Below are 16,307 nucleotides of genomic sequence, written 5' to 3'. Positions count from 1 at the left end.
AATGACAACTCCCCGCAGGTTTTTTTTTTTCAATAAGGACACAAATTATTCAATTTTTCTATAACTGCACCGATGGAAACCGCATTATATTGATCATTAAAAAAACAACCTCGAAATGTGTCCATAGGATATCCACGCTCCAACAATACAACATTTATAGACTTTACCTCCAACCTTGACCTTTGTGCTGCACCTGACACACCCATAGACACTGCAGGTATAACAATCTACCATTTGTTCTGACAATCCATTATGTAACCAAGGTATAAGCACACAACAAAGTTTTGACCTTTGAATTTCAAAGGCAATTCCAACATTGATGGTGAAGACATGGCAATCTTTTTACAATTATGTTACTTTTTGTTTTCATTTAGAAAATAAACTATGTCCTGCAATATTAAACTTTCTTCTTTAAAATACAGTTATTGCCCTTGTATCCCCTTTTTGATTTGACAATGTCAACCAACTTACACAGATCAAAACAATTATTTTCAATACTTAATCCATTAAGGACCCTTCACACTTGTTGGATAAATTGAAAACACTTCTAATTTTCATTCTTGCGGTCAATTATGAACTGTCGGTCTATTATGAACTGTTGGTCTGTTAGTATTTTAAGCTCAAAAACTTTTGTTAATTTATTAATATAATCTAGTTCTCACCCCCACCCCCACCCCTTCCTCCTCCACGCACACACACATTTTTGAGAAAAGTGGTGCTGATGGATGAAAAATTTGCATACATTATTATTATTTTTATTATCATTATAAAGTGCTAAAGAAAATACCTTAGTTAAACACTTACTTTAGGTGGTTTAGGAGCAAATTTCCTCTTCAGAGGGTTATGATACATTGTGAGATAATCTGCTGGAACTCTTCATTCAATATTATCCATCATTCAAAATTTAGTGTTATAGTTACGTATTAATCACAATTTTACAAACAATAAAGTCCAGATACACAACTAATGCAAGTCTAGTCATCTGTCAATTATCTTATCTAAAATGCATATATCCAAAGTTTTAAAAGTCCTTATAAAGTAATATTACTTCCCAAATCTAAGTTGGAAAACCAACAAACCAAAAAATGAAAACGAAGAATGAGGCGATTTCTTAGAAAACTCTGAGTATTTTACTAAATCAGCTTCAAACTGTTGCATCAAGATTCCTCAACTGTTTTGATAATTTTTTCCAGTTCACTTGTATCTTATTTCTGTTTATAAATATATCAAATTTATTCAGCAAATAAAATCCACATGCCGATAATCTTTCCATTAAAAACTGTATATATTATAAAATTTGTATCAAATCTATTCTATATGACGTAATGAACATCAGTATTCAATATTCACAATACAAGATCACGATGGACGTTCCCAGTATCATGAATGATAATATGAAAACACATCCAAAATGAGATTTCGAGTTTCAACAACGTAATAGCCACTTTATACGCCTTATTAAATGTCTTGATTTTCTTTCATAAGACCGGTTACAATACACTTTTCCCACTGAGATAATAAATAATTGAACGAGATATTATCAAATCAACTATACATCACGACTATAAACTCTCACAGAAAATAACGTTCCTTTTAGCACCCTGTCATGGATGGGTATTTTTAGCAATGATTGTCAGTACACCAGCTTTCATCGGCAATTTTAATTTTCAATACACTTTTTTTTCGGTAAATTTTATCTTTTTAATCATGATTGACGAACAGTAGTAAATCAAATATTGGAACGGTATTATCATAATAAAAATATTTGCTCGCTTTTCAAGTATACCCACGTTAAAATTAAATTCTAAATAGAAAATAATGATCGACTATCAAGATTAATGCCAGTAAATACCCGTCGAAAAAGATCGTGACCTTAATAAATTATCAAACAAAAATGCGAATAGGAAATGTCCATTGGCTTACAATCATTTACAATTAATACCAATATGAAAACAGATCTTGATTCCTATTTCTTTTTGAAGTTGTTATCAACTTTTAACGAAATCTAAACTTAACATTAAACAATCATTTAAAGTTTAATATTACCCCCCTGTATGAGGAGGATATGATTTATGGAGGAAAAGTCAAGTTGTGAACTTTATAGCAATTTGATATATCATGTATCTTATCTAAATCGCTTGAAATTGGAATAATTTACAAACGATAACCAATTATACTGATAATTTTATATTCTTATCAAAATAAGCTTTTCATGCAGAAGTATACTCCTTTGGACTTTTCCCTTTCTTGCTTTTAAAGAGAATTAAACTTCCAAACTGAATGCAAAATAAATGCTTACCAACGCAGTAATAGAACTATATGATGCAGCTTAAAATAATCATTGCAAACACTGGGAGAATCTTTAACAGTATGAAATGCCAATCAAAATTAAAGTACTTGACAGTTCTATTGGAAAGCAATTTTCGAATTATAAAAATTAATAATTAATATTTTTAGTTTGCACTCAAGCAACCATTTTTCTGACTGAACTAATTCAATAAAGTTTCTTGATTCTTCAATCTTCCCTAACAGTAACTATGAAATGGTTCACTACTGTACTGATCAGGGGAGTTAACTGCTGAAGATTACTTAAATTCTCAATAGACAGAGGACTTAATTTTAAAGTTTAGGTTAAAAAATTATATTAAATTCTATAAGACACATTCTGCGTCACAGTATCTATATCCCAACATGGGCAGTCATGAATAAAGATTAGTCACCCAGCGTTATATTTATCATAAACTTTAAAGTATCAAAGTGAGTGCACTTGTTCAAACACTGACTTCCTGCTGGGATAGACATTCTGACAATTTCAATGTTTAAATTCGGATTTATTTTATAATGCTAAACACATAGTAAAATTTCCAACCGAATCCCCACTCAGTATAAACAAGATACCGTCACCCCCAATTAAGAGATCTTATCTTGACTTTAATATCGGGAGATTTTGGAATGATAAACCTTGTAAGAAAATCTAAACGTTCATTTATCAAACCTCTAAAATTATGTTAAGTCATAACAACAATATATACCATTCGGTTGATATTAATCAATATACATTTGAAAGGTAGAAAAATACAATTTAAATCAGTTATTACCTTGTTATATCAACATTTTTACTGACACTTAAGTGTTTAATGCTATTCTAATAAAGGCAAATATTTTAAAAGAAAATTATTTAGATTGTGAAATCGTAGGGAAGAAAGTCTTATTTGGATGTCATGTAGGCAAAACCATGGGGAATTTGAAGTGGTTTAATATATGTTACATTGAATAATACTAGACCAAACTAACACTATTGTATGTATGAACATAAATAATTATTATTTATCCAAAATGTAATACATTAGCTCTGATTGGTTGAATACTAGTTGTGCAATTTTTTTAAACCAATCAAAATATCACTTGTGCGACAATTGCATGACATTAGGTCAAGTACAAGAATAATTATATTTTGACCAAAAGCAAAAAAAAGGGTCTAAAATACACTAAGACGTAGTATTCTGCTCATAAAACAGAGTATGTGTTGAATAAGATTAACTTGGTTCTATATTTTGTGTTTTATTAGTTTTTATAAAACAAAATAGTAAACCTATACCCTACTAAATATCTTAAATGGACTTGTCCATCTTTCCATGTAAACAAGATCATACATCATTTTTAGGGATAATTTCAAAATATTTGGTATAACCAAAGACCTAGTTAGTGCAAACAGTGCAAACTATGATCAGATCACACATGCGCACAGCCAAACATGGCCTGTATTGGTCGCATGGGTACAGTCTGTAGCCGCCAGCAAGAAGAACTATACTGGTACAAGACCCACACACATACAATATCAATACATTTATAATCTCAGGAATTTTATCTCTACAAGACATCCTATCAAAAACAACCGTAAATCATGGAAATGAAAATAACAACAAGAAATATACAATCTGACATACCTGTAACAATATATACTGTGATGTTGTTCTTGTTGTTGTTTTGTGACCCTTTAACTTCATCCTTATATATAGAATACAACTCTTAGACCGAACTATATTTTTTGTCACCATTTCTTTTTATATATATAAATTGTTATATATATATAACAATAAATATCAGCATATATGACACTATTAATTAAGAATAAAAATAAAATGCAATCCTTGAGTAAAATAATAATGTAAATTCTAAGAATATAATATTCTTAAAGTGCATTAAGCAACAACATTCAATTTATATATCATTACAATCACTGGGAACTGGATATAATTTTATAATCGAATCTTTATATACTGGAATATACCTTTATAATAATTTGACATAATGTACTTATTATAATTAAGAGCTTAGTTTCTCAATTTTTTCTTTTATATGACATGGTAACATTGAAGACTAATGTGTAAATTTCAAAGCTCATCTTTTTTTTCACTAGCAATCTAAGACTATCATGTTTCGGATTAAGCAGAATGTTTCAGATTAAACAGACAGGTGTCAAGTTCAAAACATCATGTCAATTAATATTATTTTGCAGTTTGCCCAAATTTTGTTTTGTCATTCTGCAAACATTTTCACACCCTCAAACAACCTTGTAAAAGTGTTATTATCACTATATTGAATATAATCATCATAAAAAAATATAATAAAGTGAAATATTCAAGTGTATGAACATGAAGTATGAACTTGAAATATAAACTCAATATTTTATTGATTGGCACAACATACAGATAAGAAATCTTGTTCATAAAATATGTACATAAATGTAGTATGACAATTCATAAATTTTCTATCTAAAAACAGACAACAGATTACATTACACTTCCTTCATCATAGTACAGTAGATATACGCATGAAAGTGGAAAATGGAAACATTATCATGTTCATTCAATGTCTTTTTTAAATATCTTTTTGTTTATTAAAATTCAATTTAAATACTACATGATTGTGTCCCAATTAATTATAAATATTTGTTTCTTAGAGACACTCAAATTAAGAAAATTTGAGCTTAAAGGACAGTCAAGGTCATCAAGTATCATGTTGATTGTCCTAGAGGTAAAATGTTAAGGCTTCCGAGAGCATGTAAGATTTATTAGCTTCCTTTACAATGGAACAGAAATGAGTTCTATATAAGATGAAGGTTATAGTACAATGAAGATGCTTATAGTGGTCACAGCATTAAATTTGTTTGCAGAGTGACAGAAATTAAATTTACAAAATTAATGACAAAAACATTACACAGCCTCCCTTTATCTAATCAATGAATGGACCTAAAAATAGTAAAGTGACTATAGTGAGTAACTTCTATCTGATAAGATTGACATGTCACAGAAATAGATTATGTAAAATAACATGTACATACAACAATTTAAATTACAAATATATATACTTAACAAAAACCTTTCCTGAACAGGTTTTTCTACAGACATAAATTATAACTGAAACATGTTTTATCTTATTCTATTAGAGATGACTTATACAGTAATCTAAATCTCAAACTACCCTTAATACTAAACATAATCTAGAAAGATTTAACTTTCTTCAATATACAGTATAAATACATGACACTAACAAAATATACCTTCAGAATCAATTCCCCGGGTGCAAACAGTGGTAAGGAGAATGACTTGTACCGTCCCCTTCTAAACGGTAACAATCCATGCTTCGGAAACATTCCTTTGTTTAACACCATCAATTACAATAAAATCATTTTTCAGTTTTCCGAGAATTTCAGTAACAAACATAAGCTATCAATTATCAAAAAAATAAAAGGATGTTGTTTTTTTTTCAATTTGTCAAGAATTTCACTAACATATTCTTTTGTCATGTAAAGTTTATGTATACTGTTAATGTACACTACTAATGTCAGTCAAATATTCATATTACATCAAATGAGCTGTACTGCAGATAAAGAATTTAAAATTTAGATTAGGGTACTAACCAAAATTCCCCTAACATTTTTACTTCAGGGTACACAAGTTTTATTAATCCAGCATACATGTATATAAAAAAGTAAACTGACAATTTTTTTTCCTCACTTTAAGTTCCTGAATCTTCAAAAGAATAAAACACAACAGTCATTAATAAAAACTTTATACATCTTTATCAGAACCTCTGAATAAATTAAAACAAGATTTTTTAAAGAAAGGAAATTATCCCAAAACCCTGGGCATTAAATTTTTTAAATATAAAGATAAAAATTTTTTAAAAAGATATTTTAATCTCTCTGTCCTTTTCATTTTATGTTTGAAAAAACTTTTTCCAAAATACAACAAAATTTTTCCCTAAACCTTTTAGTCCCAGTAATGATTTAACTGCTTTTTAAATCATAAAAAGGAGTTAACCCCCTTTTTTTTCCCCCAAAGGTTTGACGATTTTAGATCTGGGTAAAAATTTGCCTCCATTTTTTGGGTTCAAGATGACCAGAGTCAATAAAAAATTGCCCTTTTTCTATTTTTTTTGGTTTAATAATTTTTTTTGTAAAAATAGCAAAATTCTAAATATTTTAAAGGGTTTTTTAAATTTTTTTTTTACAGGGGTTTCAAGCTGAAATAATATTAAACAAAAATTCAGAAAACAAACACCTAGGGGAATGCTGAATAAAAAAGGGCATTTGCTGTTTTCTTTTTAAAAATTTTGACAGCCAAGTTAACCATTACCCCCTTTTTAAGGGAATGGCGTGATCAAAATTATACAAAATGTAAATGCAACAATGAACCAAACAGGTACCGGTAGATACTATCTGTTGTACTAATTTAAAGGGAAATAATACAATGAAAAAAAGTTAAATATGAATATTAAATATAACCACAAGGTACACCTTGCTACCAAGAAAAGTTATACTGAGTAAAAATACATTAAAGAGGCCATAAGTCAGTCAGTATGAAACATCCCAAACAATGTGAACACTAATATTGTATCACATTATGCCAAGTAAGGAACAATTCCAAAATGACACCAGGTTAAGCCAGCTACATCATGTGGTAAAGATGTTTTAAATGTATTCTAATGTTAGTATGATGACAACACTGAATATCATATTCATAATAAGAGATCAAAACACAAATATTTTATTTTCACATGCATTTCTTACAACACTTTGTGAAAAGCACAAAATTAAGACATGGACATCGGAATTTTTACAAGTGATGACGTTACACAGGTAGATTAGCAGGGTCAGGCAGCACCAATCAAATTTATATAAAGAGATCAAAACAAAAATAATTTTATTTCAAATTTTGCATTGAATTTCATAATTTTTATTACTATTTTTGTTAAAAGCTTGAATCCATACATTAGTCATTATGGATATACAATTTTTTTATATGAGGTAGTTATCCCGCAAGATTAGCAGGGGCACAAACCCCAGAAGTATGCCGTGTCCATAAGTGTTTGTATCATTAGTAAAAGCTTGATAGTTGTCACATGATCTGTATTAAGAACTGACCGGAGAGACCACACAAAATATGCATAAACAAAAAAATGCATGAAATATGAAACATACAACAAATATTTTATAAATCATCAGACGTTTTATCTGATGAAACAGCATGCTCTTTTTATGCCTTGAATGACATGATATCTTAATTGCGTAATACATACATATCCAATTACCTATATGCAGGTGCTTAGCTTGTTTATTTGTTAATAAAATAGGTTTTTAAATACCAAATTTTAATACAAGCATTGATTCTATTATGATATATAACTAATATTTATTTCATTGACAAAGAGGCAAAGAGCAAATTTGACTCTAAAGAGACAAGGGCAAATCTGACTATTAACCTGTTACCAAAGAGATAGGGCCAACTCAAAACAGAGAAAGGCAAAATTTGACACAACTGAGGTATTAGGTGGCAAACTTAATTCTAAATCACAGAAACAAGAGTTAAATGAGTTTAAGTTAAATTAACCACTCTGTCAAGAACTACCAGTAATGAACATGATGACATTAACAACAGCATATAAGTACAAATTCACTGAACTACTTGTATTTTAATTTTAATACTGTGTTAATATCTTAAATCAGCACTAAATGTTAAGAATTTTTATAGGATAAAACTTCAAATGATCAATAAATAGTGATCTTTTTATCTGCATGTACTGTCTCAATGTACCTGATTTAAAAGGCAAATTTATTTAAAAACAGATAAACCACAGCAAAATGCACAAAGACTGAGTTATGGCCCTTACTTTTCATATTATCTACATGACAATGTCTATATAATATTACAAACTTCCTTTATACTGAAAGTGCATATGTGTATTTTATCATACAATTCCAAGTTACAAACACATTAAAGGTACAAGTTATAAATAATGACATAACTCACATATTCACTAGACTGTAAAGAGGGAAGTAAAATTAACTTACCAATAAATCTAGAGTCATCATTGCTTATCTCCCTTTGTAAACTTAGTGTTTTATCACTGTAGTTATCCAACATGAATTATTTATTGTACATCCATACAAAACCAAGATATCTTATCTGGACATTTAGTCATCACAATTATTAATGTAGATAGGTGTGTCTTAAAAACCGCCAAGATTAAATTATTCAAGCACTGTTCCTTGAAACAACATTACACTCTTTTTAAAATATAACTCCCTATATTTCGCTATAAACTGATCCACGCACGGTTATATCACATTCAGAGTGTTTTGACATACCACTAGAGTGCATATATGATAAAAAGATACAATGAATATGATTTTACTTTGTCGTCACCCGCCTATTATTTCACCATGAATAAATGAATAACACCTCTGCTCTGCAGAAGTGCAACTTTTCGATGAATTGATAACATGGCAACTATGAGTTGTGACTAAACACGTTTCTGAGCTGTTATTTCGGAATGTCCTGAACATGTTTTGAACATGTATCTAATAAAAACTATGCGTTTACGAACATGCACGTGTATGACCATGAGCACAAATTAGTGGCTAACAGATCAGGTCAGAACGAGATGCGTGAAGTTAGTCGATGTCTGATGAATCAAAAAAAAGGTAGCATGCGCTCAAACTCATTAAAATTGACACTAGTTTTTTCTCTATCCAGCGTGATTATGTTTTGGACAGTCGTGTAGAAAACTTTGCAGCAGAACAGTTATACATACTTGTTGATCATGTACTCAACCTAGCTCTTACTGTCAAAACACGATCGTAGAACATTGATTTCTAAAAATGTTCCCAAAAGTCATGACGGACTATGTTATAACGACATCACATGACAATCACCGACGAGCTGCGAAACACATCTTAAACCTGCTTATTAAAATATGACAAATAAAGATTCCATAAAACATGGAGTCTGCATATCGAACATTGTTAATAATATCCATCAGGTCATTTGACATTTCTCATGTCAAACATTCAAAAGAACAGCATGACATTGTTTATACAAAATCAGCACAAGAATCAACAGACAAAGGCAATCACAAAAAGTTCATCATACGAGTAACGCTCAGATGAAGTAAACATAAATACAACTTTTGAGCATCAGAAACCCTGGACACAAATCTTTTTAATTCTATGTACTATTCTTTTAAATTTTTCAGCACAAAAGATAATTTCGATTTATGTCGGATACTTGATACATGTCACTGTGGAATACTAACTGCTTCACATTTTGTGTCTTAATGACCACTTCCTGATATCAAAATGTTTCTGAACGAGCTTGCTGATTAAGTTAAATTTGGCAGGATCAAACTTGGTCTTTGTTGGCCTTTTTACCAGTTGCACTATGGTTTTGAATTTCTTCGATGGTGAAGAACATACCTCTCCAGGATATCCTCCAGATGATCAAATGTTGCAAACCTGCCAAAGGAAACACTGACTTTGAATAAGCAAAATAAATCATTTTATTTTTTTTCTTATCCGGACATCGTGTTATCCGAAAAAATGTTAATAAATGACAAAAAAACTTAAATAATTTAACAGTTAAAAATCTCTTTTTTAAGTTAAGTTTCATTCATTTATAAAGTGGAAATTTTGTGGCTATGAGAATTTAAATAATTTCCTCCAAAATTTCTAGATATATGGTCGATTGTTCCTTAAAAACCATTTCGGCCAAGATGCCAAATTTTCGGTCGGCCGTCCGGACCGATAACTTTCCAGAAGACTGGCATTTTTGCTAGGTATTTTGGATGACCTTTTGAATTTTAATTGAAAGCAAGAGCTATCTTATTTTAATTATCAAGACTCCTTGTGCTCGGAAGCATGCGTGCAGATGAAGAACTTACATGCGATGGGTATAGCAGGATACCATTTCTCCTGGAACTTGGAAAATGTTCTTGTCCCAGGCATTGACCCTCCCCGATCAGCGGCGTGCTGACAAACGACCAGTTGTTCGCCAAAGTCCAATAAACAAGCACTTTCATATTTCAGCCATTTTGATTTTTCCCCTCGTTTAAAACTAACCGCACATGTATTCGTGTAATCTATTGGTTGCTAAATATAAACTTTGGGTTAGGTGGCGCTGAAGGTAACGTGATTTTCTAAACCGGAAGTATAGAAAGATAACACTTGAAGAAACTGTAAACATGCGATTTTTGGTGGATTTCGAGGTTTTCAGAAGCTGAAGAAGGTAAATGTCATTATATATAACAATATGTTTTGTTCTGACACCACGGTAAGTGCTACAACCCGTTGCTAGCTGTATATTTATTATTAGAATAACATCCGGAAAAGTCCGTAAGTTCCGTATTTTAGCCAGCCTCCAGGATCATTTTTGTGAATCACGTAAATCCGTTTAGATTTCTGAGGGTATTGGTTGCCTCTTGTCTCGAGTGAGAACTGAAAGAACTCTATTGCCCATTTGATTTTATAAACAGGTGATGTTTTTGTCCGTTTCGTTAAAATTCAAAAAGTTTTTTTGTGCATTATGAGCGATTGTGTGCATTACGCACCTTGGTATGAATCAACGCTTCTGATTGGTCGAACAAGTTGTGATTGTCGAATCAGATTTTAGAAAACAAGTGACCGGCTAGTTTGTACTTCCGTAAACAACAACAACAAAAAAATTCTCATCATGAAGTTTCTGCCCGCGAGGCAAAATACCAAAGACCTAGAGAAACAAAGCAATGTTGCAAATATTTGGCGATTGCCGTCCTTGAATGAAATTAATTCCGAGGGGTTATTATGGGGATATTTGGCTACGGAAACATGGGAAATCGGCGGCACAAATCGACCCGCACGAAGTACCCAGACTATACCCAGAATAGATACACCCAAATAAAAGGCAAATATAGTAATATTCATCTTTGTTTGCCTAAAATATATATTTTTGTAATGAGAAAATAAATTATTTTTATAAAATAACTTGAATAAGCCGGCTGTAACTTTCTTTCATTTACATTTTTTCGGGCCCGTACGGCTAGCCAAAAGTTCTAGCCGTACGTGAGTCAGGTACGACTAGCCAGGACACACTGTATTGGCTAGCCGTACAGCACTTTTCAAAAATATATGGAAGGCGAAAGTGCATATGTTAATTATGACTTAAAAAGAGAATTTTAGTCAAGAATGTTTACTTTTTAGAGATTAATCGACACGTTGGCTACAGTAAAGAATGTACTTTGTCCTCTCAAGACGTCGAGAAAAAATAGCATTTGGTTGCAGTTACATAACATCAATTTAAATAGTTTACAAAATTTTGATGATAATCCTTTTTTGTTTCATTAAGTTTAATTTTTAAATTGAAAAAAAAAAACACCGAAAATAATTGTTGTTGGGCACTGATAATTGCGTCAATTACCGTCGGTATAGAAGTTTGTCCATCGTCGATCATTAAGGAAAGTTTGCATTATTAAATTATTTTTCTTTTTCACCGTTTTTTCTAATATTCTTTTTTTTTATTATTTACATGTATTTATTTATTCCCCTCCAATCATTATTTATTCGATCCATGTGCTTAACAGATTTAACAATTCATCTTTCATACAAATCATAAGCATGAACAGACTTCCCGAAAGTTGAAAAAAACTGTCAGACATTCGGTCTGACAAACCATGAAAATCTGTCGGACCGAAACAAAATCTGTCGGACCAAATAAAATTGATCAAAATCAAAGAAAAACTTGGTTTGTATTTCTAAGACACTTTTTGCTTTTTATTTTTTCGCGTAAAAATCGGCACAATCCTCACAGCGCATTTTCATCTCCTCCCTGTCATACACCAATGATTCATGGTTCTGCTTCCATTTTTCATTAAATTTTGTCTCAGGTCTATGCTTTTCATCCTTTTATTGCTGTTCTGCGCACTCTTCTGACGTATTTTCGGTTTTTCCAAGGTTTGGCACCTTTAGCGACGCCATTTTTTATACATGCGGCTTGGATAAAAGCCGGACAGTCGGACCGATCCGGAATAAAAAATTGTCGGACCTTATCAGAATTTATCGGACATGTCCGTCGGACCGACGTATTTCGGGAAGTCTGATGAACATTAAGGACGATATAACATGCAAGTTTGACACTTAATTTTATTAAGCTAGATTATACAACACTTACTCGTATTCATTTTTTGTGTGCAAAATTGCGGAGCATCTTTATTGAAGTGAACAAACTAGGACAAATGAGGAGATTTGATTAAAATCGTCATTTAAAGACACAAAATAACATATGCATTTTCGACTTCCATTTATTTTTGAAAAGTGCCGTACGGCTAGCCAATACAGTTTGTCCAGGCTAGTTGTACGTGACTCACATACGGATAAAACTTTTGGCTAGCCGTACGGGCCCGTACAGCTAGCCACTTCCTTTTAAGAAAATTAACTTGTGCAGGGTTGTCATTAAGAGGCGGCAGGAGGCCAAAATGCCTGTCTCAAATGCATTATGGGCCGCCTCAAAATTAAGAAAACACTCTTTGTTATGCATGATAAAGACAGAAATGACCGCCTCAAATTCAAAACAAACCTTCTGCAAAAAAATGTTAATGACAACCCTGCTTGTGACATTTGATTTGCTGATCTAGATTCATTATTTAATTACAATTTAAGATAAAGATATGATAATATTTGTTGTCTACATTTAAACTTTTAGGGTATAATTTTTTTGTTATTTCATACAAGTGTCCATCATATTATTTTTTTTTAATTTAATTTTATAAGGACAACTTTTAGCAGTAGCAAAAAATCTACAAGGTTGAGCACCTGTTACTTTGTGATATTTTGCATGTTTAGAGAGTAGCTAAAGCAGAGACGGTATTCCTTTAGCCTGTATATTTAATTTTTGCCAGAGGGACGAAATGTGTTGTTTTGGGTCTCCGTCCACTGTAGATTTTGGGCTTCAACAGAATGAATTGCATTTTTTTTACTGCCTGCCTAATGCAGATGGGATAATTTCTTTGTAGATTTGCAATCTTATGTCATATACGTTCTCAACAAAATGTGTTTTCTTTTTCCAGGTTGTGTAGTTTGGTATCAGAATAGATTGACGTATTGCTTGTAGGACATTGACGGCTGAGGAACTTGAAATTAACGGTAGAGTGCTACCTTTAACATGTATGAGTGTGACAATTTCTATGACCATGAAAATACAAGGAAGAGTAATTCGGACAAGTTAACAGATCTGTATATCTGAACTAAAAGTACTGAAATGATTGCTGATGCAAACCCTGTTGGTTAGATTTTCTATCAAGAGTTTGTCCAAATAATACTGGTTAACTTATGTCAGGTGATGAAAAACCCTCTGGCACTGAATATTCAAAAGGAAATTTTGCATCTAAAGAAGAACAATGCTATGTTCTTGCTAAGATTGGTTTGAACAATGTAAAAGATTATAGAATAACACACAGAATATTAAGACAAAGGAAAATTTCTTTATTCCGAAAAGTACAAACAAATGAAAAAAACTGTTACACTGTTTTGTGCCTGGATAGTGTGATATTAGCTATATCATATTTCATAGAAAATATTGTGGATGAGAAGTTGTTTGCTGTTGGACATATGTACAATAACAGAACAAGTACATCCTTTTTGTGATGTTGGATGCCATCTCATGATCTGTTAAGAATGAAAACTGAAGAGGATGTTCATGTTGTTTCTTGTAGATAAGATAATTGAAGAAGTGTTTGTTATTCAAACTGAAAATACAATTTTTAAAGTTAGTTGTGTTCCATATTTGTTCAAGTGACTGGCGTATTTTAGATTGCATCATTTGAATCGCAGTTTGAGACAGTAAAATATAAGTCTAATATTACAAAATACAACTTTAATGTGACAATTAGTGTTAATTATTATAGGTACAATCCCTGTGGTAGTGATTTACGGGTCACTTCTTCAAATCTGTCTTATATAATAGATACTAAAATGATATGTTAACTAAAAAGTATTGATTTTGGATACAAATAAATTCAGATTCTTGAATAGGTGTTCAATTTCATGAAAATATTTTATATTCCAAGATATTTTCCTTTGTTTTGTTAAATTTTTTCAAGTTTAAGTAGTATTTGCAGTAACTCTTGTCTGCCATAAATGGTGGATGGCGAGTTTGAGCTCTGCTTTGCAACCATAACCTTCATATGGAAAAATTGGTAATTCTTAACTGAGTTTTTTTTTACTTTCGCCGAACTGAAGTTCCGCGTCCTGTATGGAATATTTTATTTTGCCTGTTGTATATTTGTAACTGGTAGGAACATAATGTGATTTTTGTACCTAAACTTAGCTTTTATGGCTACAGTTAAGGGTAATATATCCCACTATCAATTTATGCCTCATATTGTGGTACATAATCCCCGGCTTCTGAAATTAAGATCCTACCTTAATTTACCATTTACTTCTTCCCAGTGCCCTCTGATGCTTTATATCAATGCTTATCTTATATTCCGATAAATGCTGTAAAACTGTTGAAAATGGGGACAATATGTTTGACCTACATTTATGGCCTAGCAGATGGATTCTAGGATTATAACCAAGGAGATGCTGAATCATGCTCTGAGCTGTCTGAAAATTTTATTATATTCAAAATTCAATCATGTTTAAACATGTTTGCTTTCCTATAAAAAAATTGTAAACAAAACAACTGAAACTATTCTTTTTATCAGTGTTTTCACAGAAAGTAAAATCCTGTTGTAAGATGTAATTTTAAAAATGCTTATTTGTTAAAAAATATCAACTTGGAATTTATCATGTTCAGCCATGTTTGATCATGTATGACTATGTTATTCTCTTAATAGTAAATGGGTCAATGTGTCAGTAATTATTAAAGCGTTTAAGGCTATTTTTACACAAAGTTGAAATGTATGGATACTTTTTTATCCAAAAGAATAACTTATTTGATGAAAGTAACAAGAAAAAAAAGAGATTTGTTTGATTTTTTTTTTTATAAATTTATCATGTTTATTCATGATTGAATATGTTGATTTCTTGTAAGATTGTTTGCAGAAAAAAACAATCTTTATGATTTTTACCTCTCCCTGAAAGTCATTATAATATTACTTGAAATAAATACAGATGTTTTATTGAACAAATTGTAATTTTCATCCACAATCATGTTTGATGGTCAAACATGTTTATAAGACATGATTGACCAACATGGTCAATGAGGAAAAAAACATGTTTGTACACGTCTTATCATGTTTAATCATATAACATGATTTCTTTTTCGCTAGGGTATAATTGTCACTAATACATTAACTTTAAGTAGCCGGCACACTGTAATTTTCACGCCATAAAATTACACAAATGTGCGCTAAAATATTTCAAATCCATAGCTACACAACCATTACCTTATCGTTAAACCTCCCGGAAATTGTTTAAAAATAACAAAAACATCCAATTTGAACGTAGTGACTCAGTTACGAGCGCGCAATCCTATCCCATGCATAAATACGATTGTACAAACAAAATGAAGACAAAGTGGTGTAAAAGGTATGATAGTTATCAACTAAAATTTTACATAAATGACTACACTTCCACAAAGACAACATCAGGTTGGTTTTTTTGCCTAAAACCATATGTTCACCATAGCAAAGTCACTGACTTATAAAATGGGATGTAATAGATTTATTTATGGTGAAATGACATGTTTAACAGTGGTTGCATCAACATGTACTTGTAGGGAGGTATAAATAGCTACGCCAGGATATAAAACCTGTCAAAAAAGGGATCTGACACACAAAAACCCGTCAATAATTTATTCAATTTAATATGTATTTATGACTTAAATGTCAAATAGGTAGTAAATTCTGTTATTTTAATTAATTTATCTTGATATATATTTATTTTTTCCTTTGGTATAAATGAATAAATTTTTTAATAATAATACTTTAATATTTAATTATATGGCAAAGAAAAATTAATCAGAATATATTTTGTATATATCGTACTGCAT

At 31.1% G+C, this 16,307-nt stretch overlaps 1 protein-coding gene and 1 long non-coding RNA gene across 4 annotated transcripts in view; one reads left to right on the top strand and one right to left on the bottom strand.

Moving 5' to 3' along the window:
- LOC132756032 (regulator of G-protein signaling 12-like) overlaps positions 1–8,508 on the bottom strand; it is a 40,353-nt gene extending 31,845 nt beyond the window's left edge. Inside the window, exon 1 of one of the 3 annotated variants that reach the window (XM_060746994.1) lies at positions 8,357–8,508. In XM_060746994.1, coding sequence (XP_060602977.1) covers positions 8,357–8,377 — 21 coding nt within the window. In that variant the 5' untranslated portion in view covers positions 8,378–8,508. Of the gene's footprint in view, positions 1–804; positions 955–5,563; positions 5,703–8,356 lie in introns of those variants that run through there. The other 2 variants (XM_060746990.1, XM_060746993.1) reach the window with 2 other exon arrangements.
- A 2,358-nt stretch (positions 8,509–10,866) lies between these two features.
- On the top strand, positions 10,867–14,341 carry LOC132756031 (uncharacterized). Its single transcript, XR_009629277.1, has 2 exons — positions 10,867–11,231; positions 13,381–14,341. It is a non-coding gene; the product is annotated as an uncharacterized LOC132756031 (long non-coding RNA).
- Positions 14,342–16,307: the final 1,966 nt, after the last annotated feature.

This window comes from Ruditapes philippinarum, unplaced genomic scaffold (assembly GCF_026571515.1).
Source record: "Ruditapes philippinarum isolate M1 unplaced genomic scaffold, ASM2657151v2 ctg4591_1_1_1_1, whole genome shotgun sequence".
Classification (NCBI taxonomy): Eukaryota; Metazoa; Mollusca; class Bivalvia; order Venerida; family Veneridae; genus Ruditapes; species Ruditapes philippinarum.
This window is presented reverse-complemented; position numbering and strand designations above follow the sequence as displayed.